The sequence below is a fragment of the Canis lupus genome, chromosome 24 (genome assembly GCF_003254725.2).
Source record: "Canis lupus dingo isolate Sandy chromosome 24, ASM325472v2, whole genome shotgun sequence".
In the NCBI taxonomy this organism is placed as follows: Eukaryota; Metazoa; Chordata; class Mammalia; order Carnivora; family Canidae; genus Canis; species Canis lupus.
Window position 1 is genome coordinate 17,875,705 of NC_064266.1, and position 21,660 is coordinate 17,897,364.

The 21,660-nt window shown below is 38.8% G+C and overlaps 1 protein-coding gene and 1 pseudogene across 4 annotated transcripts in view; one reads left to right on the forward strand and one right to left on the reverse strand.

Moving 5' to 3' along the window:
• Nucleotides 1-21,660, reverse strand: part of ATRN (attractin) — a 161,557-nt gene that overhangs the window by 33,455 nt on the left and 106,442 nt on the right. For all 4 annotated transcript variants that reach the window (XR_007405710.1, XM_025469459.3, XM_049100733.1 and 1 more), the window contains 2 exons: nucleotides 18,772-18,850; nucleotides 16,795-16,952 (listed from right to left, as the gene is read on the reverse strand). Coding sequence is in view for 3 of the 4 variants with exons in the window: in XM_025469459.3 (XP_025325244.1) it covers nucleotides 16,795-16,952; nucleotides 18,772-18,850 (237 nt within the window). In the remaining variant the exon portion in view is untranslated. The remainder of the gene's footprint in view (nucleotides 1-16,794; nucleotides 16,953-18,771; nucleotides 18,851-21,660) is intronic.
• Nucleotides 3,836-12,568, forward strand: LOC112673429 (protein FAM133B-like; annotated as a pseudogene).

Genomic DNA, 21,660 nt, shown 5'->3' on the forward strand with positions numbered 1-21,660 from the left:
CATTGAGTATCATTTGACAGTCAATATAACACCAGTTGGGACCTAAATAATTTTATTATACAGTTAATAGTTTTATACCAAGAATATAAAAAAATCCCTAATGTAGATCATCTAAGACACCACTGACAGAAATAGACATTTTGTATACTATCAAGGAAAAACATTACCAATTATATGATGACAAGATACTTTAAAAATCATTGGCTGGAAGATGCGTTGTGCTATCAGAGCTATTAGAACATGAAAAAAATGAGCATGTCAGGATTTATTAGTAAATATAACTGTCTTTATTATTTATAATACTCATGGTACTAGCCAGATGTTATGGTGTATTCTTCGCTTTCTTAAAGGGTATATAGCTCTTCTCCTTGCAGAGACAATGGTACTGTAAGTAAAACGTTTATTGAATAAGGTGAAAATTGCTCCAGTACAGACCATGAGTATGACAAAAATCAGGGAAATAAATGATTAGCAGCTTCTTTTTCTAATCTCACCCAACTTCCTATCTTTCCAGGCAGCAGTTCCCATCCTATGGTAAAGCAAGAAAAGTGCTGGACCCAGACACTGGCAATGGGACAATTCAATGTTTTGTATTCTTTTTATGGCCAGACTCAAAGAGGCAGAAGAGGTTTCCAGTAATGGCCTTTTTTGATGGTCTTATTTTGACATTCCATAAATAAAGTTCCAATACTACCTGTTCAGGCTAAGGACACTACGGGGCACAGAATTTGCAGTTCTGGTGTCTCTTTAGCTACCATTTATAATCAGAAACAAAGATACATAGACTTTATACCATAGGTAAGGAAAAACTCACATTCTTTGCTTTTCCTTAATTTTTAAATAGTACCTAGTCACTAGTAAGAAGACTCCTCAAGAATATGGCCACTGCCCTCACATAAAGTTTTTTAATAAAACTAGTGAAGGATAATTATTTAAACAATGTTATTCAATCTTGACAAGTGAAGGTTCTAGGTTATAACATAAAGAACGAGAAGGAAACCGATTCTAGTGCGTCCAATTCTGTTTATAGATTTTAATCTTTTAAAGCACTAGTATGTCCTCAGTGTTTATACTTAAAGAGATCCTGAGATGCTTTTACTGTTGAATGCCAGAAAGTTTGGATGCTAATAGCATCCTCTGAGAATTACCAGGTGTCTGTATGCCCTGTGCCACGTAATACTCCGCAGTGCTGGGATCACCACCTTTAGCCTTCTTGCTGAAGCAGGGCCACACCATGTTCATGTCTAATTCAAAACCACAATGAACCAATATAAACTGGCCACCAGTGTGGCTGCTACCCAAGACTCACATTACTCTAAAAGGTGACCTCTTTTGTTAAATGTTATTCACCCAAGTCTCCAGTTATGAGGTTTGGTAGGGAAGCAAAAGTCCTAACATAAAACTGTTTATGAATAGACTGACCACTTAGAAACATTTAGCCTTGCTCAACATCCCACCCACCATGACAGTTGATTAATATTTGACTGACAGAGTGATGAGCTTCTTGTCCAAACTGAGAACTTCTGAGAGAGAAAGGGAATGCTATTAAAAATTATACTAGGACAGGGAATCCCTGGGTGGCTCAGCGGTTTAGCGCCTGCCTTTGGCCCAGGGTGTGATTCTGGAGTCCTGGGATCGAGTCCCACATCGGGCTCCCAGCATGGAGCCTGCTTCTCCCTCCTCCTGTGTCTCTGCCTCTCTCTCTATATATATGTCTGTCATAAATAAATAAATAAATAAATAAATAAATAAATAAATAATAATATATCTATCTATCTATCTATCTATCTATCTATCTATCTATCTATCTATCTTAAAAAAAATTATACTAGGACAACAAGCATGAATTGGGCTGCCCCGACTCAGACCCCAGACATACAAACTAACCGCAAAAGCAATCTAGCAAAGGCAAGACTCTACTGAAAGTGCTGTTGGAGAACTGATCCCACAGAATCACTGGTAAATGCAGACCCAGCAGGGTTATCAACTGAAGAGGGATGAAGGTAAAGATGTAAGTCCTTCAAAATACTCCAAAGATACTAAGAGAGGACCCTGGGAACACTGATGAGGTGCTTGACTCATGGCATGCAATCAAATCTGAAGTGAAGACTGTTAATGCTGTCTAAGCTCCCAGCACCATCTGCACAACTGAAGCCACACCTCTACTTATCTTGCTCAATTTTTCTTCATAGCCCTTATATGTCCATTTACTTATAGTTTTTTTCTTTCATTAGAAAATAAGATCTGAAAAAAAAAAAAAAAAAGAAAGAAAATAAGATCCGTGAGGACAGGGACCTTGCTGCTGACTCCTGTGTCTCCAGTGCCTAAAGCAGTGACTGGCATGGAAGAGGTGTTTAATAAATATGTGCTGAATAAAGGAAAAGGGTAATTGGAAAAACAATGACCTGACCTCCACCTTCCCCTGAAAGTAAGAAAGACCTGATTGAGTTTTCTTTCTTCTAAGAATTGGCTCATGGTTGCAATCGTAACTTAAATTTTGTTAACTGTAAAATTAAACATTTTTCGTGCCTTTGAACTTCATTTTTTTAAGACAATATTCTGATCAGGTCTTTCTTCCATGATTTTTTATAAAATAAACATTGAAACAGACATTGAAGTATTTGGTGGCTTTTTTGACACTGAAGATAAAAGGGACTTCCTATAATAAGATATGCTTATTACAGAAAAAGAAAATGTCATTACAATTTATAAATAAAACTCAGTGTCATTCTTCTCCCTTTCTAAACAGTAGGGATCACCCCCACACTCCAGCAAACCTAGAATTTATGTCCCCTTACATTTCCACAAGGTGCTTTTGCCTTACTCTCAGCAATAAGTTTGATTAAGGTGTGCCTGCCCAGGGGACCCTCTGGGTGTGTTGAATAAATCTGAGAAACAACTCAGAAGCCCAGCTAGACACAGAATTTAGGGTAAGATATGGTGGACCTACATTTCCCAAGCACTAATTTTGTGCGTTAGCCAAACACGGGTTTTCAGACTGCTCTACTGCTGCACTTGGTCCTTCAATCACCAGAGGGCTCTGCTCACCCACCTACAGTACCCCGCCACCACCTTAGCCCCACCTAAACACTCCCTTCCTCATTCAGCGGCTGGAAATCAGCTCTCTCTTCTCTACACTCCCAGTGCCCAATCTGCTTCCTTCTCAGGGTATGGGACAGTCATATTCCACCTTGTACTATGTCTGTGTATCCAGAGATGTCCTGGAAAAAAAGATTCCTGCACTCTTCTGTCAACAAAAAATCAATTTCTGACTTTCTAACCATTGTAGGAGAAAGAATGGAAAGGCAATTCCCTACCACCCATAGAGGCAGATATACCTACCTCCAGAGAGCAAATAACATCATCATATTCCAAGAACTAGACCATAGTTCTCAAACTCTGGAGAGCCTGCAATGAAGTGTGAGTCGTAGGCCCTATTCCTACTCCTGAAGCTTTAAGTTCCCCAGGTGATTCTGATGCCAGTGTCCAAAGATCATACTTTAGGAAATTCTGAAACAAGGAATTAAGGAAAAAAAATTTTTTTTTTAAGGGTACTGCTCCTTACCCCAAACAATTCCTTTAGTGTTTCAGGAATAGGGCTGAAAAAATGTGTCATTTTTACTTAGAAGGTTTGGCCCCCAAAGAAATTAACCTGGATCTTCCCCAGGGATGGGGGTATGGTGGGTACTGGGAGTGGGGGGGAAGGTGACGGTAGAGAAAGAGAGGGTAATGCATTGAAACAAACAGAGAAGCATGACCCAAACTTTGAGGCCAGGAAATGGAAGCAGGGCAGATGTTCTAGTTTTGAAAGTGCCAAGGAATATAAGGAGACTGCATGGCAGGCCTGGGGAGGCTCTTGGACCTCACAGACTATTCTGTACCCAATGGCCAAGCCTGTCACACATGGGAATTAGGACAGCTGCCTTCAAACAACCCTGTGGGCCATAAGCCAGGGTGCTGGGAGCATCAGTCAGTGAATGAAGATCAGAGGCCTGCCCCAGATCTCTGGGCACGGGTAAGCCCTAAGGTTCCTATAGTTCCTGCAAGAAGGTGATGGCACTCTTTGGGAATGAATTTCTTATCAACTAAGGTAGGGAGGGCACTCTAAAAATAAAAGTAAGACATTTCTTATAGCCAACTACCACAAATTATTTTTTTAACATGTGTATTTCTAACATTGCATTTCTAATGTTTGTGTAATCAACAAGGTAGGTATTTGGAAACAAGTGAATGAATGGATGAACAAATACTAGCCTCAAGGCTAGTTAATTCTACTGAGCCACTCACTCCTGATGTGTAAGCTAACACTCACCATCTGCGCACACCCAACCTCCCACCCCAATAGTGCTCTGTGCTTGCTTTCCCACAGAGCCTTTCAGCCATTCTTTTCACCACTCTCCAGAATTCCTATTCCATCTTATCATGATCGTTAATAATTTAAAAATCATTAAGAACTAGATACATTTGGTTGAAATCGCTACCAGAACAAACAGCTAATCATGCAAAGCAATGGTTCCTGCTCCCTACATCCTCTCCACAAGGTTTCTCTCCAGAGGCCCCCACCTTTATTTCAGTTTTTTTTTTTTTAATGTTCTTCTGGGGGGTTATCTTTTTATCACTAAGAAGTTTTTTTTTTAATTTTTAAAAAAGATTTTATTTATTTATTCATGAGAGACAGAGAGAGAGGCAGAGACATAGGCAGTGGGAGAAGCAATATCTCCACAGGTGCCCAATGTGGGACTCGATCCTGGACCCTGGGATCATGCCCCGAGTCAAAGGCAAATGCTCAACCACTGAGCCACCCAGGTGTCCCAAAGGTTTTTTTTTTCTTTTTTTTTTAATTTGCTATTTCTTGACTTAGCCATTTTGGGCATCACTTACTGACTTCCTACTATAAAGGAGGGTAACTGAGGCCACCATTCCCACTTGCCCCTTCCAGTCTAGTTACATCAATGTTGTCATTCTGAGGGTGACAGTGCTAGAAGGATGCCAACAGAGACAGGAAATGGATAGAACACCTCTAATACAGGGGAAGGATATCCCTGTTACCCACAGGCAGCTGCAAAAAAGCAGGAGACATTGTAGCCATGGCCCACTGCAAGGCAGCTTCCTGGGCCTCACTGCCCACAAGGAGGAGCCATCAGGACTCTTCTGCAACCCTGCGTGGAGGTGAAGTCAGTGGCTCCCAGGGAAGCTCCCGCCATTTCACCAGTGTGAGGTGTGTTAGACAGAGTTTTGTCCCTGACTCCTTCCTGACTGTTCTAGACACTGTCCAACAGCAGTCAATAACTGGTAAAACCCTAGTAAAATACTGTGCACTTCCTGCAAAGTAAAAGATAAGGTCAGTTCCAAGATACATCCCAGCTGGTCTTGATGTGCTAAGGTCCCAGCTAGCCTAGGCTGCAGACCCAGTTTGAGGCTACCTTCAGGAGGTTAAATAATACACTTGGGTCTTTATTTTTTTTCTATCACCTGTTTTATCTTTCATTTTTTTATTATGGAAAATTTTAAACTTTTAAAAAAGTACAGAGAATAGGATAATGAACTCAATGTGGTCACACCCACCTGTAATAATCACCAGCTCAAGTCCAGTCTTGTTTCATCCACAGGCTACCCACTTTCCCCACAATCATATTATTTCGAAGCAAATCCCAGGTTACCTATCATTTCATTATTTTTTTTTAAAGATTTTATTTATTTATTCATGAGAGACACAGAGAGACAGAGACACAGGCAGAGGGAGAAGCAGGCTCCGTGCAGGAAGCCCAATGTGGGACTCAATCCCAGGACTCCAGGCGCATTTAACTGCTGAACCACCCAGGCTTCCCCCATCATTTCATTCTTAAATATTTCAATATATATATCCTCTTAACTATCCTGTTTGTAAAATTAGAATGTTTATGTTTTCATCTCTGTCCTTTCTTCTACCTCTCAACTCTTACGACAACATGCTAAGAGCAATTCAATCCTCTAACACAGGACTGTGCCGACTGACATGACAAATTCTTGCTCTCCAACCCTAGCTGGCACCTTAGCACTGGTTGGCAATCAGTCTGACAATATCAGAAAAAGCTGTCAGCACCTTCAGAAAAGTTGCAAAAAAGAACAAAGTTCTGATACCAGCCCAAAAGCTCCCATATACCTACAACTACACATTCATCTAGTACACATTTGCGACGTGTCTACTGCTGATCAACACTATGCTGCAACACTGAAGACACAGAAATAGAAGACACTGTCCTTGCCCTTGAGGAAATCTTTGTAGAGTGAAAAGACAGACAAGAGTCTACAGTGATAGAGAAACAGATGAGGAAAGAAAGTTTCTAAAGGATATGCCTGAGGGTCACCAGACCCCTCCCCTGGGTTTCTAAACAAGAATTCTACCTGGACTCCCCAACTCATGCCCAGCTCCTTCCAATCCATTCTCCCAACTGATGCCAAAGGGGTCTTTTGAAAATACCCATCTTCAGTCACTTCTTGGCTTACATTTCAGCAACTCCCAGTGCTTTTCAAGCTATAGTTGCCACTGCTCAGCTGAAGCCTCCAGTCTCTTTACGACAGCCTCTGCCCAGTTCTCCAGCACCTTGGTCACAGCGTTACCACTCTACCTCTGCTAAACTCCCAGTAGTCCCTTGCAAGAACTACTGGGAGTAGTTGGGTATGTCCTTTCCCCAGCCCAAACACCCCTGCTCTCCAACCTCATGCCCCTGAGACTCCACTCAGCACTGCCCATCCTCACTCAGACTCAGGTGGCACGAGATACTCCCCCCTCTCCTCCCAGGGCTCCCAGGAACATGGGGGCACAGCCTGCCACCCAGCATCTGACAGCTACTCTCATCCGTTCAAGGCTACAAAGTCTGCGGAGTGAGCAGATGTTAAAGGAAGCCTCCTGGCTATGGAGATCATGGGAGAGATCTACTAGCAAGGGAGATCTACCCATCCCTACCATACGTGGTATTCACAGATGGTGTGGATGAGACTGTCCAGGGAGAAAGGGTCCAGAGTAAATTCAAGGGAGCAACAGCCAAAGCCATGGGTGAAAAGTAGAAGAGAAGAGGCTTTCAGGAAGGAGGAATAATAAATAATGATCCTAGTAAAAACCACAAGGTAGTACAAGAACCTTAAATGCCACTTTGAAACAAAGAAAGATTTATACTTTAAGTAGTTCAGTTCTAAATGTATTCCATAGTTTTATCATTCTTAAGACTCTTATGGTACAGATATCTAACAGGAGATATGTACATACACCACCATTATTATCACTATACAAAAATATAAACATTAAAAGTGTATCTGGCATTATTCATAATAGCAAAAGGGTGAAAACAACCCAAGTATCCATCAACAGAAAAATAGATAAACAAAGTGTGGCATATCCATACAATAAAGTATCATTCAATATTTAAGAAGAGTTAAGAACTCAAACGTACTAAATATGGATGAATCTTGAAAACATTATGCTAAGTCAAAGAAGCCAGCCACAAAGCACCATATGTTATGTAACCCAATTAACACAAAATGCCAGACTAGGCAAGTCTATGGCTACAGAACACAGACTGGTGGTTGCCAGGGTCTAGGCGGAAGGAGGAATTGGGAGTGACTGCTAATGAGTACAGGATTTCTTTTTGGGCTGATGGAAATATTCCAAAATTTATTGTGGTCGTGGTCATACAACTCTGTGAATATACTAAAACTACTAAATTGTGTGCTTTAAATGGGTGAATTGTATGGTATGTGAATTATATTCCAATAAAGTGGTCACAAAAAAAAGTATATCTGAGTTAATAAAAGTTTCATACATCCTTTGCTTAGGAGAGCAATCCTGTTAGCACTCATAAACATAATTCTGAAGTCTAAATGAATGCTCAGTTCTCAATACAAATTCTGTGCTGCCTTCACTTGCGAACACTAGCCTCTTACATAAACCAGCAGATGAAACACCCGGCATGGAGAGGGCTTTAATATTAGTTCCACATTACAATAACAACCTCTGTTGCAGAGCCATTAACAAGCCAGAACCCGAGCTTCACCGCCCACCTTCCCACCTTACATAAAAAATGGTCTGCCTGTCCATTCTCTATCTTGAATCCCTACCCTCCCAAACTATGGGCATGGCTATGCCTGCTGAGTCCCTGCTTCTTGGTGAGGACATCCAGGATCGCTTTCAGAAAGCAGAGGCTGAGGGAGCGGTGCTCACCCACAGGAGCAACTCACCAGAAAACAGGCACAACTGACCCCAATACCCCCATCACCCTCTTGCTCACAAGGCCTTTTCAATCTGGGTGGGTTTTTTTTTTTTTTTAAATTTTAAACTGCATCTACAAAGATTTTTATAGTTGGTTTCAAATTCCCTCAGTTAGCAGTTAAAAGTTTTGATCTGTTCCTAATTATGGAAAAGAATCCTGGGACTGGTTCAGAGTGAAGGAACTTGAGTTTAACATTACCATTTTTAAAGCATCAAGGTTTACATGAATTCTGAGTAAAGAATGAGATTTCCTTCATTATTTTGCTTTAAAAAATGAGAATCAGGGACAAAATGGCTTTTGCCTACACTGAAAGCCAAACTAAAATTTAACTGAATGGCCTACACTGCACCTATTCTTTTCGTTCAATTAGTCTCTACCTTTTTACTGAATCTGGATAGTCTCTAAGTATGCATGGGTGTGTTTAAGAATGAACTACATCTAGGAAAGCTAAGGCTCTGAGGAAATTAGAGCAGTACAGAAACGCAAAGCCTCCTCTGTTGAACACACCACTTCACATGCCCAGGAAGACACAAGCTCAGCCCTCCACACACATACAGCCACATACGGTCCCAAGTCCACAGAGAACCAGTGTCATGTGAAGACAGCGAGAACACACAATGCCACAGGTCTAGATAAGTGCCTGCAAATACTACAGTTAGTTCTACCAAAGAGCAAAAAGACATAGTTCCAACAGAACTTACCTTCTTGTTCAAGGAGAGCTTGGCAAACTAAATGGTGAACATGCCATAGTTTTTTTTTCAAAAGTGCTCCTGAATATAGCTTTCATAAGTGGATCTTATTCAAGTAAGTGATCTAGCCCACGTAAAGAGCCCCCCAAATCAGGCAGCAAATCAACATATCTTTGACTCTTAAACTTAAAATTAGTACTTTAAAAAGTAAGTGTGGGTAAGAGATCCCTCTAGAAGGAAATGCTCTAAAACCATTTCAGTGGCTTTCAGAGGGTGGAGCAACAGGGCATTGGGAGGAAAAAAACTAGAGCTCAGCATTGGCAACAGCACGACTATCTCCAGCACAAGAGCTTGTTTATATGCACGGAGCCCTCTTTCCAAATAGGAAAAATGTCAGTAGCATAAGTTAAGATTTTCACTAAAAATCTTAAAAATGTTAAAAAAAAAAAAAAAAAAAATGTTAATCATTTTTCAGTTTTACACAACAAAGCCTGAAGTTCAATCAGATTCAGAAATAATAAGGTATGTCAGTTTGAAAACAATCTCAACTTAAAACAACTCAAGAAATAATATGTACTAGACTTCAAATCAAATATTTTATATATGTATCTCATCTATAATTAGTGTTAGGAGACATTACCAAATTGAAATTGTCTGACTGAAGCCTAGAGTTCAACCTCTATGGAGTCAAACAATCTAAATCCCTGGTTGACATCTAAGATTCCCCTTACCTTAGTGTGTACACCATATAATCTCTCCCTTTGAGTGTAGGTGGGCCTGACCTAATCAGGTGACTGCGTTTGTTTGTTTGTTTGGTTGTTTTTAAACGCAGGGCCTGAATTCATGACCTCACATCACTACCTGAACTGAGATTAAGATTTGAACACTTAAATGACTGAGCCACCCAAGCACTCCCAGATGACGTTTTTTTTTTTTTTTTTTAAGATTTTATTTATTTATTCATGAGAGACACAGAGACAGGAGAGGCAGAGACACAGGCAGAGGGAGAAGTAGGCTCCATGCAGGGAGCCCGATACAGGACTTGATCCTGGGACCCCAGGATCCCACCCTGGGCTGAGGGCAGGCACCCAACCACCAAGCCACCCGGGATTCCCCCAGATGACTTTTTAAAAGAGGGTCTTGAGGTCAGTCAGGAAAAGTAAAAAAGTTGAAGCTTCAGTAGATATATCTGTATTTTTGGTCTAAAATTTAAATTTTCAAATGTTATAGAAATGGAATCATACAGTATGTAAATTTCTAAGATTGTTACCCCCTCCTCAGCAAAATTTTCTTGGGATTTATCCAGATTGTTGTATCAACAGTTCGTTTCTTATTTCTGAGTGTTACTCTATGATATGTATGCATGTAGCACAGTTTAGCCATTTACCTGCTAAAGAATACTTGGGTCGTTTTTAGTTTGGGACTATTATGAATAAAGCTGCTTAATGTTGCTGGACAGGTGCTATGAACATTGGTGTATAGGTAGTCTTTGTAAACACTGGTTTTCATTTTTCTGGGATAAATGCCCAATAATGCAACTGCTGGGTTGTATATTAAGTACAAATTTAGTTTCATAAGAAAATGCAGAACTATCTTCCAAGTGGCTAAACTATCTTACTTTCCCACCAGGAATATATGTGTGATCCAATTTCTCTGTATTCTCTCTAGCATTTGGTATTATCACTGTTTTAATTTTAGCTACTCTGATAGGTATGCAGTGATGTCTCACTCTGGTTTTAATTTGCATTACTAAATCTAAGTATCTTTTCATATAGCTTGTATGCCATAGTGTATATTCTCCTTGGTGAATTATCTCTTCATATCTTTTGTCCATTTTTTAATAAAAGTATTTCTTTTTGAATGCTGAGATTTTTTTAAAAGCTTTATTTATTTATTTAGGTGGGGGAGGGGCAGAGGAAGAGGGTGAGGGTGTCCTAAGCAGACTCCATGTTGAGTGTGAACCCTGACACAGGGCTCAATCTCACCATCCTGAGATCAGGACCTGAGCCAAAACTGAGAGTTGGATGCTAACCTGATTGTGCCACCCAGGTGCCCCTAATATTGAATTTTAAGAATTCTTATATTCTAGATTCAAGTGCTTGGTTAGAAATAATGATTTTCAAATATTTTCTCAGTATGTAGCTTATTTTTTCATCCTCTTGCCAGGGTCTTTCACAGAACAAAAGCTTTTGGTCTTGATGTGGTCCAATTTATTGATTTTTCCCTTTGTTGTTGAGTCTAAAAACCTTTTGCTTAGCCTTAGGATGTGAAGTTCTACCACTATTTTTTTTTCTAAAAGTTTTATAGTTTTACATTTCACATTTAAAGCTGTGATCACAAGTCGACAGAAGGTCCTGCAGCAGGTCCTCTCCGGTGGCCTCTTTGGCCTGACTGCCCTTGGTGTCTGATCGTATCTTTAGCCCTGCACCCTGGGGAAGTGACACAATCGGGTGGCCTACATGAACCCAACAGCAATGGCCAGATTAAGGGGTTCAATCCAGCCTTCAGAGTCAACAATCCCAGATTATCTGAATTGACCAGGGCCTACCTGGGAAAAAGTAGTAGAAAAGAAAAAAGCTCTAAGGCATTGGCTGAATTTGAAGAAAAAAAAGAATGAGAACTGGAAGAAAGAACTAGAAAAACACAGGGAGAAATTACTAACTGGAAGTGAGAGCTCATCCAAAAAAAAAAAAAGAGAAAGATAAAAGAAAAGAAATCTGGTAGGTATTTATCTTCTTCTCTATCAATTCTTCTAGCAGTTCTTCAGATTCTGAAGAGGAGGATAAAAAAACAAGGAAACAGGAAAAAGAAGAAACATTCACATAAATTTTCTGAAAGCTCCACTTCAGAAACTGAAGTGGACAGTAAGGATAATTTATAAAAGAAGTCAAGGGCTGCCTGGGTGGTTCAGTTAGTTGAGTGTCTAGCTCTTGATTTTGGCTCAGGTCATGATCTCAGGGTCCTGGGATCAAGCCCCATGTTGGACTCTGTGCTCAGCGAGGAGTCTGCTTGAGATTCTCTCTCTCCCTCATGTATGTATACTCATGTCCTTGCTCTAAAATAAATAAATCTTAAAAACTGTTAAAAAATACATCAAAGTATGCAAATGAGAAAAGGACATGAAAGGACTCAGTAAAAAAAAAAGAAAAAGATGAATTCTGATGATAAACCTTTGTCACTGGAGTACGTATCAGAATCAGATTATATTGAGGAGGTTTGGGCAAAAAAGAAAGCAATGAAGAAAAAGTAGCAGTAAGAAAAAAAAGAAAAAGAAAAAGAAGCATATAAAACATGGTAAGGAGAAAAAGAAGGCTGCAGTTCAAGTCCTGACTGGCCATAACATTATAAGAAAAATCAGGATTCCCTTGTAAAGAAAGAGCTATGTTTAAGGAAATTTCAACTGTGAGAATCAAGACATAATTACAAAAATGCATGAATGTTCCTATTTTTCGAATTAGTCCTGGACTATTCAGTACCACACAGATGCTGCTGTGTGAAAGGGCCATCATTGTTGCCTGCTGCTTGAACATCTATTTTTTTCTCTTCCAGGACTTAACAACTCTGGGAGATAGTACACTACCAGTTGTGCTAGTCATTAAGATATTTGGGGATAAAGTTAACATTTTTGACTAGAAGTGTGCCATGATAAATGAAAGAAGTTGAATCTGGATACATCATTAAGATGTAATCAGAAATGACCCAATGACTCCAGAGAACATTTTTGAAATAGGGATCACATTGATATTTCAAAATCCGTACTCTATAGATAAGTTATTTTAATTTCCCCCCTTATATACTTTTATTTATCTGGGGAAGGAGCTTTTGTTGGGGGGCAACCTCTTCAGATGGCAGAACAGCATGCCTATTTATTTATTTATTTATTTATTTATTTATTCGTTCATTCATTCATTCATTTATTTATTTTTATGATAGATATTGAGAGAGAGAGAGAGAGAGGCAGAGACACAGGAGGAGGGAGAAGCAGGCTCCATGCCGGGAGCCCGACATGGGACTCGATCCCGGGACTCCAGGATCGCGCCCTGGGCCAAAGGCAGGCGCCAAACCGCTGAGCCACCCAGGGATCCCCGAATAGCATGCCTCTTATACACACACATCCTATTTCTGTGGACGTATAGCCATGCTTCATGGGGAGGTCAGAGCTGGGCATAGCAATCTTGCCCTCTGACATTCTTGGACTCTGTCATTTGCTGCTTTGTTTATTTATTTATTTATTTTTCATTTGCTGCTTTAAATGAACCAAAGAAACAGCCCTTTGCGGCATGACAGTGCCACAAAGCGCCTGGAATTTAGCTCCACTTCAATAATGCTGAACGTTTTTTAGCATTAGAAAGTTTTACAACATTTGAATTAATTTTGACTACAGTTTGGCTTTGGAGAGGAATATTTCAAATAGACACTACTTTTTGAGCCTGACTGCTAAATATTCTAAAATGTATGTTTTATACTGTTAAGTTTTAACTAGTCAGGAATATTTTATGTAACCAGTGATAGTTATTTTTGTATGAATTTTGTTTAGGTTGTAATGTTTAGCTTTTATTAACTCTTGATTTTTGCTATCTTAAATTTCTTGCTGTGTTTAATGGCATACTTGCCAAGACACTTAGCAGGTAAAAAACAAAACAAAACAAAAAAGCAACCCAGGCTTTTGACTTTTTTTTTTAAACAGCTTCATATTGAGGCTGAGACTTATGATAAACAAGTCAAGTGGCAGGTCTGGTATGTTATGTCTTACTACAAAAAGCAATTGCCAGAATCTTAGTAAACACAACATTTTAACAAGTTGCCTTTGTATATTTTTTTTTTTTTTAAAGATTTTATTTATTTATTCGTGATAGTTACACAGAGAGAGACAGAGAGGCAGATACACAGGCAGAGGGAGAAGCAGGCTCCATGCAGGGAGCCCGACGTGGGATTCGATCCCAGGCCTCCAGGATCGTGCCCCGAGCCAAAGGCAGGCGCCAAACCGCTGCGCCACCCAGGGATCCCAACCTTTGTATATTCATAACAAATTATGACAAGTGGGAATTACATTATGCTCTTCCTGTGTCATATTTTACTATGATTTTGTACCTCATATCTACTGCTGAGCTGTTTATTAGTAATATTAAATGGAATTGAAAAATCATTTTTACTTTATATTTTTACATAATCAGGTAACATGAAATATAATTTGATGTACAATTTTGCCTGTTAGAGAGGGCGTGCTAATTATAGTGGTATATACATAAAATATTTTGGCATGACAAGAGGCTGAATAAATATTTCACTTTAAAAGAAAAGAGCTGTGATCCATAAAGAGTTGATTTTGTGTAAGATGAAATGTTTAGGTTGAAGTTCATTTATTTGTCTATAGTTGTTCAATTGTTCCAGCACTACTTATTTGAAAAGGCTATCCTTCTTCCACTGAATTAACTGTCTTTGTTTCTTTGTCAAAAATTGGTTGGACATATTTGTGTGGTTCTATTTCAAGGTTCTTTATTCCATTCCTTGATCTGTGTATATCCGTCCACCAATAACCACAGTCTTGATTGCTGTAGCTAAACAGCAAGCCTTAACATTGTGTACAGTGATTCTTCCCACATTACTCCTCTATTTCACACCAGTTATAGCTATTCTAGAATCTCTGCCTTTTTGTATAAATTGTAGAATAAGCTTGTCTGTATCTACAAAAAAAAAATCTTGCTGTGATATTTAAATTTTTATAATTGGGTTAAAAAATATTTAAGGTAAAATTTACTGTTTTACCCACTTTTAGGTGTATGATTCAGTACTCTTAAGCACAGATGCTCCAAAGATTGGAGGATAGTGTGAAAATCACTTTGTGCCAATACATTTTAAAAAATGAAATAAGTTAATGCCTAGAAAAAATTATCTTAAATGGCTGGAATAGAAAGAGAAAATCCAAAATATCTTATAACTTTTAAAGAAGTTGAATCAACAGTTTAAAAAAAAAAAAAATCTCCACAAATAAAATACTAATGATTTTATAAGAGAGATCTATCAAGTATTCAAGGTTCACATAATTCTAATCTTATATAATCTCTTCCAGAAATGAGAAAACTCCTCAATTTATAATTATTAACAGTTAATTTAACCTTGATATAAAAACCGAACAAGGACAGCAAAAGAAAACGGGATGAACGGTGATGTCATTCATTGAGAAAGGAAGCATGGGCCTTGGGGTTAGGGTCACAAGAGTGACTAAATGCTGATGGCAGGAGCTTGTGATCATCCAATTAGAGCTGTCTAGGCAGCAACCAAGAATACTGGTCTGCAGTGCTCGTTGAAGCTGAGCTGGAGACAGAACTGAGAATCACTAATACAGAAATAGTACCATAAGTCCTACAACAGTGGGATGGAATTACAGGGAAACTGGGATGAAGACTAAAGAGAACCAATGCCTGATTCCCAAACAACCTCAATGTTTAAGGAAGGAGATTCTCTAAAGAGCCTGGTCAGAGGATGTGGTGAGGGGAGGAGGTTTTGTAGCGGGCTGATAGGTGAATGGATAAGAGGAAACACAAATGGGGAGCCAACACCACAAGAGGGCTGGCTGAGGAGGGAAGCAGGAAGTGTGTAAGATTAAAGGGAAAAGCAGGAGGACACCTGGGTGGCTCAGCAGTTGAGCATCTGCCTTTGGCTCAGGATATGATCCCGATCCTGGGATCAAGTCCCGTTTCGGGCTCCCTGTAAGGAGCCTGCTTCTCTCTCTGCCTATGTCTCTGCCTCTCTCTCTGTCATGAATAAATAAATAAAATCTTTAAAAAAATAAAATAAAGGGAAAAGCAGATAGAGGATGAACACGTTTGTGGACCATCTAGACAGAAAAGGAAGCGGCTGGTGAGAAAAAAACACAACACAGAGCCTATTCCCACATTCCAGGAATGAAAAGATTGTTCTTTAGTCATCCTCCCAAGGGATGAACACAAAACCACCAGGATTCGGTTGCACACCCATCCTAACTGATCAGTAATGGCTTGCTTCTGAGAGTCGGCAAACGGCCACAGACCAAGCCCGGGACCACGCTTCTACGGCTAAAGGCACACCAGTCCCTGGAAAATCCACCCAACCCTGAATTCCACATTTACCCAAAATAGAGGGAGTATACGCAAAAAGTACTGAGGCAAGGCCTGGAGAGCAAAATAAGGCCATGCATCTTGGTCTTTAAGAGGGAGTCCACTGGTCCCCTGAGAACAGAGAGAAGGTTCGAGGCTGGTAACATCGGTGGCAGCAGCAGGTCAAGTCACATACCGAAAATCTGAGATGTGGAGAGGCTACATGATCTGTCTAGGAGAGGCCAGGACTCACACCCACATCTGTCTGACCACAGGGCCTATGCTTTTACACGCAACCTTATGCTGCCATGCACCACACTCTATCTTCCTTTAAAGATGCCATAAAATAAAAAAAAATAAAAATAAAAAATAAAGATGCCATAAATGCTGTGGCATCTTTTTGTATGGCACTCCTCACACTGACTCACTGGTTTCAGTGTGTTTGCTTCATTATACCCTCCTAATTCACTCCAGAACAGCTCTCCAGGCTTTTACAGGGCAAGCGCTCAGTGAAGAGATGAATACAGCTATAATTAACAAATTTGTAACAGGCCAACTTGCTTTCAAAAGTGCTTATAAGTCTCTTTCTTAAGTGATTTAAGCCATCCCTACACCACAACCTTCTTTATGGTGTTCGTGTGCTTGGCACTCTTCTGCCATAGATACTACAAAGGCAAAGCAATATCATACGCCTCATTTACCTCAAGTTCCAAATTAGTGGATTGAGTCTCCACTGGAGTGATTTCAGTATGTCTGCAGGTTGAGACCAAAAACACTTCTTACCTGAATTTTGATGGGCCAGGTGAAATTACTGACATAAACGAAGAAAGTGATATTTGGGTGGTTGCGAAAATCGAACTTCTCATTAGAAAAGCTATCTTTGTACTCCTTAATGTTGGTTTTTGAAACAACAGGCATCTCTTCTCCAGCCTGGGTTCCCGCTATCAGGAAGAAAAGAATGAAATGCAAGAGTCTTTTTTTTATTTTTCTGGACAGAATCTGCCCTCATTAATAATAACAGTTAACATGTACTGAACACACTGCATTCCAGGAATAGCCTCTGAGAGTACAACCTCATTTAATTCTAACAATAACTCTTATTATTCTCGTTTACAGATCAGAACACTGAGGTTTGGAGAAACTAAGTAACTTGATTCAGGTCACATAGCCAGGAATAAGCAGAGTTGAGATTTGCAGTGGGAAGGCTGATATGCAAGGCTGTGCCCTTAACTAGAATGGTTCTGCCAGGAGGCTCTGCAACTCCTCTCCACCTCAATGGATGACACATAGTTGTGAAAATGCAGATACCACTAGAATCCTATTAACAAGCAACAGCTTTCATTCTGCATGGAGCACTTAAACTGCTTTGCATTTCCCCTTTAGACCTGTTTGTCCATGCTTCTGATCTCTCATGCCAGGGACACTGATTCACCTCCCACTTCCTAACTACCAGTGACCTCATGTCTCAGCAACAGGAAGGAAGGAGCTCTAGAGGGTCACTCAGTCCCTTCTGCTATCAGCTCCAACTGTATTTAAACCCCCCAATTGGTATAAACCCATCCTACTTCCAAATGGTCCTTCAACATTCCATATTCTCTCTCAGCCAGGAATTCTGGTGTCTACAAAGATTCATAAAATAGATTTTTTCCATGTCTGCATTAACTTGAGTGTGACTTGAGTCCAGACTGCTGGGTGCTCACTGAAAATAATCATTGAAAAGCATTCACATGTTCAGAGATGTTGCCCTTCTCCCAGTGTTCTGATAATTCAGACTTTTTCTTCAAAGTGTTTCCTTACTGCAAGTTTCCAAACCTTTTCTGAATTCCATACAATCTTTTAAGACATGATAACATAAGACATGCAAAGGTAATGTTTAATTTTGCTTCAGTCTAACTGGTTGTGTTTTGACCAAAAACTAGTACCGGAAGACTAATGATAAAGAAGCGCAGTTTTAGCATCCAATGAGAAACCGCTGTGTTTCAAGCACTATGTGGACTACTTCCTTTATTGTCTCATTTCAGCCTCACCATCCCATGTACAGCTAGATGTTTCTTGCATTCCCTGTATCCATGAGGAAAGTGGCTCAGAAAGCTTAATCTGCCCAATTGCACAGTGCAGCATGGGTGGTAACAGGCAGAGTTCAAACCCACATTTGTTGTGCTATGTTTGTAGGCATTACATCAGGCCCACCTGTTAGATCCTCAGTAGATCTTTTGCCCAGATCTTCTTTAGTGAATTGCAGCAACACAGATGGGAGCAAACACTATGTTTTTCGAGCCTGATTTAATTTCCAAAGTATACTTCCCTTTGTCTACCAAGATCTCATTCTATTTTAAATATTTCCATTTCTTGAAACTCTTGAGTCATTTCCATTTTCCATTTCTGAAGCCTGAACAGGGATGACGATGGGAGTGCCAGAGCAGTGTCTGCAGCAGTGCTATCATAGCTGATAGCAGGGCAGGGGTGATGAGCATGAACTGAGCCTGATACCACTGGAGGTGCTAGCATGTATAACCTGATTTAATCGATACAACAATTCTAGGAGATAAGTATTGCTATCTTTTCTTTATGACAGATAACATTACCTAAGGTCTAGAAAGGGGTTTAGACACTTGTTCAAGGTCTCCTAGGTAATCAGTGGCAAAGGTGGGTTTCAAGCCCATCTGTCTCCAGAGCCCCTTTTCTCAACAACTACATTCTATTTCTCAATCTGTTACCAATCTACTCTACTTGGAAGATCTTCTCTAGTTATGTCTTTACCTGAGAAGCTGGCAGCCCAGGTGATGTTGAGGTTGAAGTTTTTGGAGGCATTGATGAACATGTCCAAATCCCTGTTTTGCTGATGAGCAGTGCAAATAGTTAGAAAATTAATTACAACAGTTTTCAGATTTTAAAATAAAGTAGTAATTAAAATTTGCTAATTAAAATCTAAATCTAAAATGCTTTAAATTTTAATTTGCTAATTAAAATCTAAATCTAAAATGCTAATTAAAATTAAAATCTCAATTTTCTTAACTACAAAACAGATATTTTACAGTGTCTTAAAAGAAACTCACACTTGTAAGAGAGTTACATTTCTGACCAACATAAACAATATATCCCAAATAAATTTCATTTCTCTCCCATAAATGTGTATGTAATTTAATGCTTATCAAATGCTTAACTCCATAAAAAAGTATGTTTTAAAAAAGTCCCTGACCAGAGCACGATGACTTAAATCCTATGACCTATGTTAAGGGAGTCAGCCTCCTAAGGATCCTCTGGGCAGCTGTTTCCAAATGTCTGGAGAGCTCATGCTGATAAGTAAACATTGAACCAAGTCTTCAATTTATATGTATTTATAAATTAAACCTATGTACTTCTGAACTGATAGACTACATACAGTGTAAAGTTCTCCAAAGTGAAAATGGTTTTTAAAAAAAAGCATAAAAAGCTGAAATAAAGTAACTTAAAAAAATATTTTGACTGTATTCATTCAAGATTTAAAAAACATTTTTCTCTCACTAAAAATATTATTTCTAGAGAAATATGACTGAATTTTTTTTATTAGCTTTGAAAACCTTATTTACTTATTTATCTCTTATCGAGATACAATAATTTGAAGAACTAGTTTAATTTATTTGATTCTTGGTTGAATGACTGAGAAAGAAATCTCTGGGAAATGTGCTGAGCCAATAGATAAAAGTGCACTACTGGGTACACTCGGTAAATTGTAATACTAATTTTTAGTTTTCACTGAAATTTGACTAATCTCTTTCTTGTGGTCAAATAATTATTTTTGCTAATGAATCAGATGTTGTATTTTTATATTTTATAAATGGACCCAATCCTGCTGAAATTCTTCATCTTGAGAGACCAAAAAAACAAATGAGAACAACAGATTTTTAAGGGTATTGTTTTGATGGTATTTACAGCACAAAATCATAACAATGGAAACATTTCCAAACAGTGATTTTGAAACCAGAAGTTTCTCTCTCAAAGCAGTTAATTACCTTCTTGTTTATTGATACAATCTCACCTTCCTCTTGCAGGAGAAGCTCAAGTGTTTGTTTATTTTTAATATATGCTGGAAGAACACTACTAACAATTACTTGTTTCCATGGAAAGGATCAATAAACTTGTGCTTTAATAAAAGACAGAACATACACTTTAGCTAACACTATGAAATATTCTGTCATAAGAAAACAGGGAACTCCAAAGAGGTCAAAAGATTTTCATGATCACTCTCCTTATTAATATGTATTACCAATAGTTTATTATGTTTATTTAAAATAAAATTAACAAGGGATCCCTGGGTGGCGCAGCGGTTTGGCGCCTGCCTTTGGCTCAGGGCGCGATCCTGGAGACCCAGGATCGAATCCCACATCAGGCTCCTGGTGCGTGGAGCCTGCTTCTCCCTCTGCCTGTGTCTCTGCCTCTCTCTCTCTCTCTGTGTGACTATCATAAATAAATAAAAATTAAAAAATTAAAAAATAAAAAAAAAATTAACAAAATAAATAAATAAATAAATAAATAAATAAATAAAATAAAATTAACAACATCAATTACTTTGTGAAAGACTGAGTATTTCAACCACCTGCTTATGAATAAAATATTAAATAAATTTCATGTGTGGTACTTTTGCTATAATCTTATCCTAAAGTCTTTTTTTTTTTTAATTCTAGTCAACACAGCCATTCAAATGATATGATACACAGTCTGTGCATATAATATTTTCATTTAAGGTTATTTATTATTTTTACTTAAAAAGAAATTCACTAATACATTTCTTCTTAATTTTATTATTAAAATGGAATATAAAAACAGAACTTACTTTCATATAATTGTAAACATTCCACACTCTGGATTTTGTTCTGCTATTAATTTATTTTTTAGATTTAGCAATGTTTGTTAACAATAACATTTGTTAACAAAGGAATATAACCTGGCTTACTGTCATACTATTTTCCATGAATTATTCATCATGTTTATTGTGACAGGCATTTTTTAATGCTTTGTGTATGTTGATGAGAAATAAGAAACCATTAAGGAAGTTCCTAAATAATTTATCATCAAGTTTAGTAAAATGTCATTATTTACTGGAGTGGCCATTGACTTCATATTTCGTTAAAGAAATCGTATAGGTATGTCTTCATGTTTTAGACATTTCACTTTTAAATGTCATGCTATATTGGCTCCCTGCTACTACCAGGTAGTACCTTATGTCAGGATAGGGTTCATCGTTAATGAAAGTAGATATAAATCCACCTTTCAATTAGTTGTCCTAATAATTCCAATTATTTCAGGTTAACTTCTGGTTGGACCTGACTACATCTTCACTGTTTTTACCTCTTAATAAGGCTAACAACTTTGTCTGGGTACAGATCACCTCAGAAGCCTTCCATACAACACTGGCATTAATTTCATTCTGCAGTCTTTTTGCAGATATTTGTTAACTCTGGTCTGTTTTGAGAGAGTAAATCTGGGCTCTGCTATGTGCCCCACTGATGGGGGAAGTCCCCTTCCAGTCTCCTCTCCTTTTCTGTGGGAGCTGCGATGGGCTGATGGAAAAGCAAGTATGTGTGGAGTCAGTGGCAGTCTGGGTATCAGATCCTGGTAAATCTGAACAATACCATTCTGGCCTCTGAGATGGACAGGAGATAAAGTGTA